The following is a 15,156-nucleotide window of genomic DNA, read 5'->3' on the forward strand; positions in this document are numbered from 1 at the left end:
CCTAACAGGTGGACTTGGGAGTGGGGGATGCCTGTGCGACACAGATGTGAATGCCATGTTTCATACTGAGCATCAAGCTGGACTAGCCAGTAAGCAGGGGATGCATGAAGTGGTAACACAGCTGAGGATGCATGGAGGAGGGCCAGGTGGACACAAGGGCCATGCACTGAGGCTTTGGTTGCATGGGGCTGCAAGGAGTCCTCTGTGAAGAGAGAGGCCAGGAACTGCCTTGTGCCAGACACAGCTGGCTCTAAAACAAATCCACTGCAAGACACAGTTGAGCCTGTCAGCCAAGCTGGTGATGTCTCACGGATAATGCTTTGCAGAAGAGTGTGACAGAATGGACTGAGGAAAAAACGTAGAGACACAATCCTGTAGACATCAAGGTCAGCAAAGAAGGAGGGGTAACTGGAATGGATTCTCCTGCAATCCAGTAAGACCCCTGATCAAGCAGGTTGACCTGCTCCCATGCAGGATCATGCTGGAACAGGTATGCACATTGCAAATGCTTGAGGACCCCATTCTAAGCAGGTGAGTGTGCCTTGATGGAAGTTGCAGCCCATGAAGAGCCCACTCTGGAGCAGGCTCCTGACAGGAACTGTGGCATATGGGGGACCCACACTGGAGCAGGCTTATGCTGAAAAACTCTAGCCTATGGAGAGGACCCACACTGGAGCAGTCTGTGAAGGACTGTATTCCACAGGAGGGACCCCACACTGGAGCAGGGATGAAGAAGGAGAAGAGAACTGATCTCAATCCCCAGACTCAATCCCTCCTGTGCCACTTGACAAGGGAGGAGGTGGAAGAATTGGGAATGAAGATGAGCCTTGAAAGAATGTGGATTTGTGAAAGGGAGGAGGTTTAGCTTTTGTATTTGTTTCTCACCATCCTACTCTTTTTTTAATTGACAACAAATTAAATTAATTCTCCTCAAGTGAGTCTGTTTTGACTGTGACGGAAATTGATGAGTAATCTCCCTGCCTGTATCTCGTTCCTTGAGCTTTTCCATATTATTTTCTTTCCCTATCATATTAAGGAAATGGGGGGGGGGGAGGGTGACAGTGGCTGGATCTGGCAGCCAGCCAAGGTCAAACCACCATAAAAGTAAATTCCACACAGACCTACCATGTTATCACAGAAATAGTTAAGCAAAAAAATGGTGAACACTTGAATAAAGCAGAATTTTCATTTTGGTGATGTCTGCCCTCTTCAAGCCTACATCTGACAGATATGCACCACAAGCTATTTTCATATTATCACAGTAGTAGAATTGAGGTAAAAAGTAGGACACAAGCTCACATGGAAAAATTAGCTTGATTCAGCTCCTGAATCAAATTCAAGCTACTGATTTCCAGTAAATGCTTACCATTGTCTGAGTGATCTTTTTTGGGAACTTCCATATGTTCTGCAGAGTCTGATGATTTAGTGCATACTACTGCAAAAGATTCTTTGCCAGAATCAACTTCACTTTCATCATTACTCCACAATTCTCTGGTAAATTTATCATGGTCTGGATGTCTTTTAAAGTCATCATAGTCCTTCTTCAACCTAGACCTTAAAAATAACAAAACTAACTTTACTAAAAAACCACACTGTTTTAAACATGATTTTTATTTGTATTTGCTGCCAAATGAAAAGTTTGTGTAGATTTAATTGCCTGTGCCTTCAAAAAATTACAGTGTAGCCCTGTCTGCAAGTCTCTAAAACCCAGAAAATGTGAAGTGACAGCAATGTCCCTTACTTTACAAAAACTGAATTCTATGTCATTAAGTCCTCTAGGCAAAAAGACTGAGTCAAATGACCATTACCGTTTTACTGCATCCATCTTCCATTTCTTCCTTCATCTTTCATGTGACAAATACATCTGCATGGACTTGAGTATTAACTGTAAAAAGTTTACTTCTTACTTTGAAGACAACCCCAAAAAGAGAATTAAGTGAATCTTGTTTTTCTTAAGCACATCACACTTCTGGCTCAGCTATGAGACTGCAATGCAACTTTCTCCTTAAGAACACTTTCTTTTCTCTGGTCCATTAGAACAGCTGCTGCTATTATATCCATAGGTTCACACTCCATTAAAGAATGTGCATACGACAGAAATACATAGGTACTTCACTTACTTGAACGCCATTCAGAAACACATCCACTTACCTTGATACTGCTAACCTCCTACATGTTTTCATTGTCCCTTCTTCTAAACCACTGTTTAGATGGGAGGTAGTAGCTATTTTAGTGTACAAATACATTGAACTTCAGGATTCAGCTGGTTGAAATCAACACAATGCCCAGAAGGATTATTCAGCAAATGAGTAAACAGATTATAGCAATTAACACCTTGTGCGGAATAGAATCTAGACTGTTCTGGACCTAACCCTTATGACAGTAAGAATAAGATCTTAAATTTACTCATTCTTTTGTATTAGTGTAACAGTTACTTGCATTGAATGCAGCAATCACCAGCTGCTGTCTATGAGATGGGGAGGTAGGAGCCAAGACTGATGTTACAGCTGGCAGGGCATGAGCCTCACCAGCCAACAAGCCATTCCACTTGCCCTGAATGAGGCAGCAGGGCATGCCTAGGGATGGTAATTGGGTTCAACCAAGAGCCCAGATCAACAAGCAAGTTCCCGGTGCTGAGGCAGGTCTGAGATAAAACTGGGAAGTCAATTCAAATTTTAAGATCAGGACCAGGTCCAGTGATGGCTGCCAGGGTCAGGATCCAGTTGAGTGATTTCTGGGCATCTCCACAGTGATGATGCAGGTAGAAGGTCAGTCTGAGGGTCAGTCCAGATCAGTAGGACCCATGGGCAGGCACAGTAACTGCTGTAGTTGAGATGAAAACTGTCATACCTACAGCAGAGATTGAAGACTGCAGAATGACCTGAAATGGGGATCCTGGACCAATGGACAGGTGGCATAGATGGATGGCCAGGTGGGGCTGCTAAGGGTCAATGAGATCTAGTCATTTACTCCCAGCTGTCACACTCTCAACTCAGAGCAGACAATATTGAAGCCTGTAGGAAGATGTAGTGTGAACAATACTTCAAATCTGTCATCAGGATTTTGAGCCTGAAGTCTAGGTGTAGAAGAACTATAGGAGGACACCAGGGAACCACTGCTGTACAAAAGTTTTCTTTTGAGGAACCTCTGCTTGTGAGGCCAGTGAACAACTGTAATCAGTGGGCACAAGTAACCTTCCCTTTTAAGCCTTCCTGCTATTCAAATACAATTCAACATTATACTCTGTCATAAACATGAAAAGACCAGAGGACCTTTCAGAAGGGAAAGAAAAGGATTTTGATCATGAAGTCTGCTCCTACTAGTTAAATAACAAAGGAAGGAAGGAAAACTCCAGTCTCTTATTCCATGCTGTGGCATATGGAGGAAGAAGCGCTGCCCAGCCCTTCATGGCTTAGAAGTTAAATACTGTTATTCAATTAGTATATGTTAGTACCTCGCTGACACACCCTACAGACACAGAAACTTCAGTGAGACTTCTGGGGGAATCGATGTTTACATGACCGTAAGCAAATTTTACTCAACTGCTTTTTCCCTTTTACATGACACCTTTCTTCACTACTGTGCTACACTACTGCCTAGCAGCTGCACAATGAACCAGATCAAGACAGTGATCTAGAATCCCCCATCCATCTTTCTTTCCTCTCCACGATTTGTAAACATTGTTCTTCAGATGGACATGCTATGTGTATGTCCAAACAGTTACGTCATGGAAACACTCAGGCTTTCCTTGTTGAATAAACTAGGGTTACAGCCTAAAACATACATACTAAAAACATGAGTTGAATTAAGTTAATTTCATAAGTTATCCTGTACTCCAAATGCATGCTTCTCTAGCTACCAGCACATACATACATATGATCTCAACTACCCTGTTCCAGACTAAAATTTACTCCTATCAGTTGCAGCTCATATATAGCACTCAAGACACTCTGCATGATAGTTCTGTGTTCTATAACCACATTGGTGCAGCACAGGCAACAAACAGAAGCTGGAAGCCACTGTGCCACTAGAAAGTTGTGACCTTCTTGCCATTACTGAAACTTGGTGGGATGTGACTGGAGTGTGACTATCGATGGCTACAGGCTCTCCAGAAGAGACAGGTGAGGAAAGAGAGAGGCAGAGGGGTTGCCCTCTACATCAGGAGGTAGACTGAGTGTGAAGAGCTGTCTCTGAGGAACAGCCATGAGCAGGTCAAAAGCCTGTGGGTAAGAATCAGGGACCGAGGCAACAAAGGGAACCTTGTGGATGGTTTTAAGTACAGAGCCCTGATCAAAGGGAGCCTACTGATGAAGCCTTCTTGTTCCACCTACAGGAGGCATCATGCTCGCAGGCTCTTTTCCTGCTGGGGCACCTCAACCATCCCAAAATCTGCTGGGAGAGCAGCATAGCAAGCTGCAGGCAAGCCAGGAGACTCTTGGAAAGCATGAGGGATAACTTCTTGAGCCAGGGAATAGACAGCAGCCCAGAGAGGATACAATTCAGGATGTTATGGGCACCAGTGTAAGTGAGCTAATCCTGAACATCAAGATTGGAGGGAGCCTGGGCTGCCAATCACGCACTGGTGGAGTTTGCAGTCCTGAGGAATATGGGCCAGGTGAGGAACAAAGTTATGCCCCTTAACTTTAGGAAAACAGACTTCCAGCTCTTCAAGGAGATAACCAGTGGGATCCACTAGGAGACTTCTCTCAGGGACAAGGGAGTGGAATAGAGCTGGTAGATGTTTAAGGAAGTCTTCCACAGAGTGCAAGAGCTGGCAATCCCCAGGAGCAAGAAACTGGGCAAGGAAGGCAAGAGAACGGCAGGGCTGAGTAGGGAACTGCTGCACAGACTGAAGTGAAAGAAGCAGATGCACAGGCAGTTGAAACTAGGATGGGTGGCCCAGGAAGAGCACAGAGATCCAGTCTGGTTGTGTAGGGTCAGGGTGAGGAAGTCCAAGGCAAAGCTGGAATTGAACTTGGCAAAGGACACAAAGAATAGCAGGAAGGGCTTCTATAGGTACATTAACCAGAAAAGGAAGGCCAAGGAAGGTGACCCCTTCTGATAAACAAGGGTGGAAAGCAACACGAGGAAAAGGCTGAGGTACTCAACAACTTTTTACCTCAGTCTTCAAGGGCAACATTTCTTCCACACCCCTTGAGTGGATGGACAGCAGGATAGGGACTGGGGGAGCAGAGTCTCTCCCACTGTAAGTTAAGACCAAGTTCATGATCACCTGAAGAACCTGAAAGTACAGAAGAGATGGAAATGGCTGATGTATTTGCCAAGCCACTCTCCATGATATTTGAAAAAGTCTTGGCAGTCAGTTGAAATCCCAGGTGACAAGAAAAAGTGAAACATTGTACCCATCTTAAAAAAAAGGTTGAAAGGAGGACCCTGGGGACTATTGACCTGTCAGCCTCACCTCTGTGCCTGGGAAGATCATGGAACAGACCCTCCCAGAAGCTGTGCTAAGGCACAAGGAGATGATTCAGGACAGGCAGCATGGCTGCACCAAGGGCAGGTCCTCCCTGACCAATTCAGCGGCCTTCTGTGATGGACGGACTACATCAGTGGACAAGGGAAGGGCTACAGCTGTCATTTATCTGGACTTCCGTAAAGCCTTTGACATGGTCCCCCACAACATCCTTCTCTCTTAAACTGGAGAGACTGGGATTTGATAAGCAGACTGTTAGATGGATAAGAAATTGGTTGGATGATGGCATCCAGAGGGTAGTGGTCGATGGCACAGAGTCCTGATGGACATCAGGGACAAGTGGTGTCCCTCAAGGGTCCATACTCAAACCAGAGTTATTTATTATCATCATTAATGACATAGATAGAGGGACTGAGGGCACTCTCAGCAAGTTTACAGATGACACCAACCTGAGTGGTGCAGCTGACACATCTGAAGGACAGGATGCCATCCACAGGGACCTGAGCAAGCTTGAGAAATGAGGTCCATGGGAAAACTTCATGAGATTTAATAAGATTAATTGCAAGGTCCTGCACCTGGATCAGGGCAACCCTCAGTGTCAGCACAGGCTGGGGATGAACAGATCAGAGCAGCCCTGCCCAGAAGGACTTGGGGGTGCTGGTGCGTGAGAGGCTGGACATGACCCAGCCATGGGCACTCACAGCCCAGAGAGCCAAACGTGTCCTGGGCTGCATCCAAAGCAGCGTGGGCAGCAGGGCCAGGGAGGGGATTCTGCCCCTCTGCTCTGCTGTGCTGAGACCCCACCTGCAGTGCTGCATCCACCTCTGGGGTCCCAGCACAGGAAGGACATGGAACTGTTGGAGCAAGTCCAGAGGAGGCCACCAAGACGAGCAAAGAGATGGAACACCTCTCCTGTACAGAAAGACCAAGAGGTATTGGTCAGCCTGGAAAAGAGGAAGCTTCAAGGAAACCTAATTGCAGCCTTCCAGTACCTTAAGGGAGCCTTCCAAAAAGCTGGAGAGAGACTTTGTACAAGAGCTTGTAGTGAGAGGAAAAGGGGCAATGGCTTCAAATTGAAAGAGAGTAGGTTTGGATTAGAAATTGGGAAGAAATTCTTAAGTGCGAGGGTGGTGAGGCACTGGAACAGGTTGTCCAGAGAAGCTGTTGAAGCCTGATCCCCAGAAGGCCAGATTGGATGGGGTTCTGAGCAGCCTGGTGTATGAAAGGTGTCCCTGCCCATGGCAGGAGGATTGGAACTAGATGATCTCTAAGGTCCCTTCTAACCCAAACCATTCTATAATTCTATGATTCTATGATTCAACAAACAAGAAGTAATACTGGGCACCAAACCATTCCACAGCAGAATTTACAAAAAGAATAAAATTGTAAACTTCACATACTGGAAAATTCAATTCTTCCTGACAGTAATACTGTCTGCCATGTTTCCAGAAGGATTCTGAATTGCGAAAGAAAGGAAGAAATTAAAAGCTAAGGAAAACGAACAGAAATGAGAACAGAAAACAATAGAAAAAAACCCAGAACTTGTACTTGGGTCCATTATTTAAAGCAAGATATTCAATAATATCCCAGACTTCCAAATAAGAATTTTAATTCATGCATGGTATTCACAAAATGAGCTACCAAGGAACCAATTTATTGTCTTTGGTATGTCCCTGTGTTTTTTTAAACATAATACCTTTCACACATTTCAGCATTAGCTCTGCATCATGTAACTGTGTAACTTGCTTCCTTCACACTCAGCATTTAAGAAGCAGCCTCTTTTCCTATCCTTTGTCACAGAGCTCAAGCCTCTAATCATTCCTTGCTTTTTAATTCTCTACATGGCAAAACTAAGGTATGACTATAGCAATACCTGAATGGCTAACAGACAGGAATGGCACTGAGCTTCAAGACAGTATCTAATCTCTCCATGACTTATATCAGGGTAGCACCTTCACCGTTACTAATACTTGCACTTTAGTAGATTTAAACCCATCACTGCTTCACCCGTATTCCTCTGACATACTTCTTTCCAGATGCATTTCTAATTTACTGGGTTACAAAGACTTCAAAACAATGCTTCAAGAATTGCTCCATGGAGAATTCATTAATAGCTGATTTATGTAGCTTTAGAAAGTAAATACTCAAGAGTATTCTAAAAAGCCCTAGTATTGTTTTCTAAAGAAAGGCTTTCAGCACCTCTTAACCAAATATGCAGCAATACAAATCCTACTTTGTGATATCCTATTGGTCAGGATGCTTAAGGATTCTACAGCGTTTTAGAGGAAAAAAAAAATAGGGGGTTAAGCTCAAATTTTTTAGAGACAGTAACTCTGGAATATAAGATACTTCTTCCAACTAAAGTACTGCCAGTGCCTCACTCCTCTCCTCAAACTATTTCCATTTTATTTATTTAAGAAGCGAACTTATTGATCAGTTTTTAAAATGTGAATTTTGTTCTGTTTTTCATCCCATGCACCACTGTTGAAAAAAAAAGAGCAGGTAATTACCTGTTTCTTTGAAATGCTTTAATTAGCTTTGGTTCCCATGGTAACAGTTCATTAAGCAGTCGTAACAACGTACCATGCAATTCCTTTACTGCTTGCTTCCGGTGGTACCATCTTCCCTGAAAACATAAATTCCATTTATTTATCATTGCATTAGACCTAAATCTTGTTAGATTCTATTAGTACTACAATAATCCCAGTAGACTAATATAAGGAAAATAACTGGAAGAAAAGACTGGAAACTTTCAGAGTTACACATACCATTAACCTATGTAAGAAATTATTACTTTTATTTTAACACTACAGAGGGATAATGTCCTAATTGGAAAAGTAATACTGCAAGGACTCTCACTTTTTACAGGTCAAAATTAAAACTGAAATAGTATTCTACAAATACACCATGTGTTTAAAAGTACTTAAATAAGTAACTAACATAGGTAGTAATCAACTCAGGTCAGGAAAATCAACCATGTATGTACACTTTTCTGAGTTAGAGATAAAATTTTTACAGAAAACATCACCACAATCTAATTTAAGAGAAGTGATATAAATTATAACATTACTATTTGCAAAAAAAAACCCCCAACTTACTACAATTTTCAAGGATAAAAATCCTACAGTTTTTCCATTACATTTTATTGAATGTTCAAGAGAAAGGCTTTTTTAAAAGAGAAGTTTAGCAAATTTGTCCTTCATGAAGCAACAGACTGTGCAGCAAAGACCAGTTTTCCAACATAAAATCCTTTAAGCTTTTAATTAAAATGTATAATTAAAAAGTTTTATTTTCAAAAGTGATATATGTAATCTTATATTCATGTTTTCATAAATCTAGAAAGTCTGAATAAGGAGAGAAGACATTAGGAAATGACAATCATGCTGGCCTTGGTGTTACAGAACACACCCCATAGCACTCACAGAAACCCCTTGTACATATTTCTTCCCAAAACCTTATTCTGTAGTTCACCGCATAAAAGACTGAACAATGCATATATATGTAACTGATATAAAAGAGATGTGGTATAGCACTTCTGCCACTCTAGTAACTGTGCATTTTATGTAAATGAGGATTTTAGCTCTTGACTGGTTAGAGAAGATTTAAAACAGTAAAGAGACTATGGTTCTGCAAGAAAAAGAAGCAAGACTTGGGAACTTACTCATTTCATATATATATTTAGCTTTTGATAGCGCACATATCCTTCACAGCTTCCTGTGGTCTAGCACATCAAGAAACGTAAGGCAGGAAAATCTGGATAAAGCTTGTCACGGCTGCCTTTCAGCAGTCTACAAGATTGATCTTCCTAAGGACTTTGGAACAATTTCTCTCTACACATTTCAGCAGATCTCTCCAATGTACAGCAAGATCACTCATGTTGAATGCTTGTTTGAAGACCGGGTATCTATTTTTTTATGGATAATCATTTACATGTTACATAACAAAACAAATAGTTACCTTCATGCTTGAATTAAAATTACAAAAGCAAAGATTTTAAGTAGGTAATTATGCTACATTACCACACAACAATCACTGCTGAATACACAGACAAGCCAGTAAACTGTATTATAACTTCCTTCTCTTGTAGTCAGTTACATGTGTAAACCTGTCACTAATCACTACAACAAAAACCAAACCTTGTGCATACTGTAGCCTACCAGGGCATTTGGAATCATCTCTTAATGTGAGCAAACAACAGAACTAATTGTTAACATATGAAAGAATATTATGTGCACATATTTCTTTTTCTTGCAAGATAAACAAAACATTTTGCAGACTGTTTTAAAAGAATGAATTTATATACTACAGAGCATTAGTGCATTGCCTCAAAACAAAAATCAAATAGCAAAAAAACCCAATGCTACTACTACTGTGAAACAGAAATGCTGTACATGTAGTTGATATAGCAAAGAAGATGTGTGAAAATGTAATATTGAAAAGATATTAAAAATCACTGCAAAGTAAAAAACCCAAGAAATTATTGATTTCTGAGACTAATTTGTCTTTAAATAAGGCTAAGATCTTGGCTCAAGCAGAAAAAAAAAAGAGTTTTTATAAGAAAGATAAATATCAGCTAACCACTGAATAAATTTGAAGCAGCAACTGTTATGCAGCCAGCATATGTACAATATGTTTAGTCAAGAACAGACTTCAAGACTTTACTGACTTCATTAATACTTAAAAAACCCCAAATATGTTACTTTTCTCTCTGCTTACAAAAACAAACATAAAAACCTAAGCAATTCCTGGTCCCTAATTCTACATCTAGCTCTAGTTGGAGGCCTGTCTCTAGAGCTGTCCCCAAGGGGTCAATACTGGTCCAGTATTGTTTAACTTGTTCGTCAGTGACTTGGATGAAGGGGCAGATACCTCCTCAGTGAGTTCACTGATGATGGAGAGCTGGAAGGAGTGGCCAGTACCCCAGAGAGCTGTGCAACTCTTCAGAAGGACCTCAACAAGGTGGAGAAACAGGCAGAGAGGAACCATACTTCCAACTAATTTAATGAAAATTTTATAGCAACATAATTTTAAAAAACATAAATTAATTATTTCATTTTATCTCAATTACTTTTCTTAGTGGGGTTTTGGGGTTTTAACAATAAACCTGTTAATGGAAGCATAGACAAATTTAAGCCATGAGAAGAATCTTTTTTCCTCAGAAGTAGTCAAGACAGAACTAATACAGGCCAAGAAAGATTGGAATAAAAATAAATCCTTATCTTTTAAATTACTGTGGTTCAGTTGGTTTTCTGTGCAAACCCATAAAGGTTAGATGTTATTATTCCTTAAATACTAAATAGTAAAAAGAGATATTAAAAAAATGTATATAACCTTAAGACCCATCACTACAAAATTTAGCAATTCTTTTCATATGCAATTTGATTCTCTAACACAGTGTTGTGTTTGTCTTTTATTTGGGGGGCCAGGGGGAAGGCAAATCAATAATTGATAAAGCTATGAGTTAACTCCCTATTATATAGCTGCCTAATAGTTTCTGTAGATAATAAACTTGTTTTCACAAATGTCTGTGTTGCAAATTCTTAGAAATACCAAATGATATAATGTAAGAGATCAGCTACAAACTGAAGCTTAGGAGGTTCAGGCTGGACCTCCAAAAGTATATGTTCATCAGGAACATACAGCACTTGTTCCCTGGGAGAAGAGGCCAACCCCCACCAGGCTACACCCTCCTTTCAGGCAGTTCTGGTCTCCCCTGAACCTCCTTTTATCCAGGCTCAACACCCCCAGCTCCTTCATCTGCTTCTTACAGGATTTATGTTTCAGACTCTTCCCCAGCTCTGGTCTCACTTCAGCACCTCAGTGTCTTTTCTGGAGTGAGGGGCCCAGAACTGAACACAGGATTTGAGGTGTGGCCTCACCAGTGCTGAGTACAGGGGGACAATCCCTGCCCTGGTCCTGCTGGCCACACTGTTGCTGCTACAGGCCAGGATGCCATTGGCCTTCTTGGCCACCTGGGCACACCCTGGCTCATGTTCAGCTGCTGTCACCAGCACCCCCAGGTCCTTTTCCTGTGGGCAGCTTTGCAGCCACTCTGCCCCAGCCTGTGGCGCTGCCTGGGGTTGTTGTGACCCAAGGGCAGGACCCAGCACTGGGCCTTGTTGAACCTCACACCACTGGCCTTGGCCCATCGATCCAGCCTGCCCAGATCCCTCTGCAGAGCCCTCCTACCCTCCAGCAGATCAGCACTCCCACCCAACTTGGTACTGTCTGTGAACTGACTGAGGGTGCCCTTGAACCCCTTGTCCAGATCACTGAGAATGATGTTAAACAGAATTTAGTTACCATCTTGTTCCAAGTAGTGACAAACAAGACACTATTTGTTTTCTAGAAACACAATATAAGGTATTAACACAGGAAAATAAAAAGAGAAAAAAAGGACTAAACAGGGAAATGTAAAATACGACTTTGTGCTGTGTCAAGTTGTAAGTAAATTTCAAAAATGCAAACACAATGAAAACACATTTTAGAAATGGGCTGAATGTTTCCATATAAATGCAGACACATTCAACACATTCAACTGAAAACTTACCTTTTAAAACAAGGTTTCTGACATCCAGAGCAGCCAGGAAATGCTGACTCCACTCTCTGTGATTGATGCCCCAGCATACATTATTCTGGTATACTTATCATGGAACCCCAAAGCAGACTGGAGCCAGGATATTGATACATGGGGTAAGGACTGAACTTTTTATAAGAGTTTTTGTTTTGCTTTTAAATAAACACACACACACAACACCACAATATTATGCAGTTTTATAAGATTGTCTGTAATCTTTACTTTCTATCCCAGGGACATAAAGTAAAGAAAATTAGTAATCTTATAAAACAATGCAATATTGTTGAAAAGGGGTGGTGGTGGAGGGAGAAAACTTACCCTTAGTAGGCCTGCTCCATTCTGCTGCGGGGTTCTGTGGTATGTGTGACATCACCAGTCTAGCGTTTTCTAGTGATGTCACACAGAGAGGGAGTTGGTGATCTCCAGCTGCTTTGGACACCAGATACCTAAAGAAAAGAGATCAGTAACTTTTTCAAATCATATATGGATTAATGCTGAATGTTCTTAATAACTGATTTATGGGCCAAATGCTACACTTACTTCCAATTTTGACTGAATAAGAATGCATTACAAGATCATGTATTCATACTATGCAAACTCATCTATTACTGAAAGTGTTTTAATTTTGAAAATGCTTAGAGTTATCTTGTACAATAAATTTCCTGAAAGTTACTATCTTGTATTTTACCTTCAGCAACATAATTCTGAACATTATAAATGTATATCAACAGCTAACTTCTGACACTGTTTGAAGACTGGGATTAAGCAGAGTCAGAAAGAATGACTTGTAGTAAATTATAGAACAAATTCACTTATGACATCTCTGAATCAATTTTATCTTTGAGCATTTACCAGCAACTAGTGAAAAATCCTGAGTCCAGCTTGCACTTCCATGACCTAGATATCTGATCGCACCAAGTTATATCCTAAAATGGCATCTCATACTCTCTTCTTATACACTACAAGCAAATACAGTAAAACAAAAACCAACACCACCAAAACGAAGTGCAATGAATTTCTTGCTACCAAGACTGTCTTTGTCTCCTGATTTAGCTCTGATTTAGTTCATTACTATGAAATGGCTTTTCATTCAGATGTTTAGCTACATGTTCTAATTTTCTTTAGGGAAAATTACTACACAATCATCATTGTATTGATCAATATGTCACACTTTTTTTAAAGATATAAACCACAAAAACACAACAGAAAGTTTATCATCAGGATGAACTTACTGTTGAACTCAGAACTATGAAATTATTCAAGCACTGAATTGTCACATTTTACTCCTCCATTAGAAGACCTTCAAAGTTATTAACTGATTTACACTTCTGCAACTTAAAAAGAAATTTGATGTATGCAGTATCTTAAACTATTTACAAAAAAGCTATGTCTTTTAAGTTGTTAAGATCTTACTTAACTCCCTCTCATATATCTGAGTATTTTATTGCATTAACTCTGAATATGTAAGTGTGTCTTTATTCTTCAGCTGAGCATCTTAAAAACAGCTGTTTTGCTATGACTGTGTGCTGACAGGAATGCCTTGAATTATTTCCTCAAAACAACATACAAACTGACCAAAATCCAAAGCACTGTGAAACGTTCTGAATACATAGTAGTATTTCTGTGACAAAAATGTATAAGTACACATTCACCTCTGATGCAGAACCCACACTTTCACATTTGGAACTGTAGAAAGGTATGTGGTAAAAGTGACTTAAAGCTTGTTAGCATACATTTATTGAAGGTTTAGTCAGTCACACAAGGAAAGGCATGAAAGATTGAGAGAAAATAGTTGAGAAAAAAGTAGACAATAAAGACAGAAAGCTGGAGAAGCTAAGAAAAACTGAAGACTGACAAAAATATTGAATGTGAGTGAGATAAGCCAAAGTTAAAAATATCAGAGAAGACAAATTAAGTCTTGTGGAGAAGATTTCAAAAATTGAAGCCTAAAATTGGCTTTATTCATTCATATTAAACAACTAAATATTACAAATGCTCCACATCTTCCATCTGTCCTCAGAAGTACAAGAAGCTGCATGGATGTAAACATGTAAATTTCTGTCTCAAAATTCAGTATTTTGGGCTCATATTAGTGTTTTCAAGAGATGCAGGCAAGACACAGAGAAGCAATAACAGTATCTGGAAGTGACTAAAGCACAAACCAAGTGCTCAGGATAAGGGTGGAAAAAGAGAGTGTTAGACACGTTATAGATGAAGCTACATACTAACAGAGAACCCAGGCTTGAATTAATAGGAACCGTTCCAGCTGCAAGACTTCAAGTGTGTATATTAATACTCGCAAACTCTAAGTATTTATTGGTGTCTCTTTTATTGTAGCTCTCTTTACCTGCAGTTTAAACCTGCAAATGTGTGTGCAGACACAGATTTCTCAGATTATAGTATTTTCTGTTTGTGTGTACATTAACGTAAATATAGTAAAGCTGATGAAAACAAGTGTAACTGAAAACTGTTTACATCCAAAAGTCTCAAGCATAGTACATATTTCATTGGGGAGGGAGGAACTGGTCAGGACAAGAGGAGGCAGGAATGGGGGGAAGGAAGTCAACCTCTGAATAAAAACTGAAAAAGATTTAATCCAAAAATAAAAATGTCTCCCTGGGCCCCAAATGAAAAGACACAGTAGGTTTTTCCACTTAATTGTTTCTAAAATTAAGGTCTGATTGACTAAAATATTAGTAAGAGCCCTAAGCTATTTCTGATGTTTACATGAATTTCTGCTGAAGGGAAGTTCTTCGGAAGTCCCTGTACAGTCTTGTCTAAAGACGGTTTCCCTGCCAAACACTTTCAAACATGTGACAGTTTTTCCCATTTCTTCACTGAACAGAGAGGGAAAATTTTATAAACTTTTTAAATGAACCATTTTGCATTCTTTTTCCCACATATTAACATATTTTTAAAATAAAATGTAGCCAATCAATAAAAAAGCTCAGAAAGCAGTCTTCTAGTTTAGATGCTTACACCTCCCAGGAACAAATTTAACAGCACCCTATTTGGAATCTCAAAAAAAATAATCAGACAAGGGAAGTATGTTCCACCCTGGATCAATATATTCCTTTGAATAACCCCACAAATTAATTTCTGTCTGAGGTTTTAAATATTTCTGACCTAAATCAGTGGGTTTTTC

General features: G+C 40.3%; 1 protein-coding gene across 1 annotated transcript in view; it reads right to left on the reverse strand.

Annotated features, from left to right (window-relative positions):
- BRD10 (bromodomain containing 10) overlaps positions 1 to 15,156 on the reverse strand; it is a 54,598-nt gene that overhangs the window by 9,935 nt on the left and 29,507 nt on the right. The window contains exons 7-8 of the mRNA XM_069001210.1: positions 7,945 to 8,060; positions 1,367 to 1,554 (exon numbers count right to left, since the gene is read on the reverse strand). Of these exons, the coding sequence (XP_068857311.1) occupies positions 1,367 to 1,554; positions 7,945 to 8,060 (304 nt within the window). The remainder of the gene's footprint in view (positions 1 to 1,366; positions 1,555 to 7,944; positions 8,061 to 15,156) is intronic.

The sequence above is a fragment of the Aphelocoma coerulescens genome (assembly GCF_041296385.1).
Source record: "Aphelocoma coerulescens isolate FSJ_1873_10779 chromosome Z unlocalized genomic scaffold, UR_Acoe_1.0 ChrZ, whole genome shotgun sequence".
In the NCBI taxonomy this organism is placed as follows: Eukaryota; Metazoa; Chordata; class Aves; order Passeriformes; family Corvidae; genus Aphelocoma; species Aphelocoma coerulescens.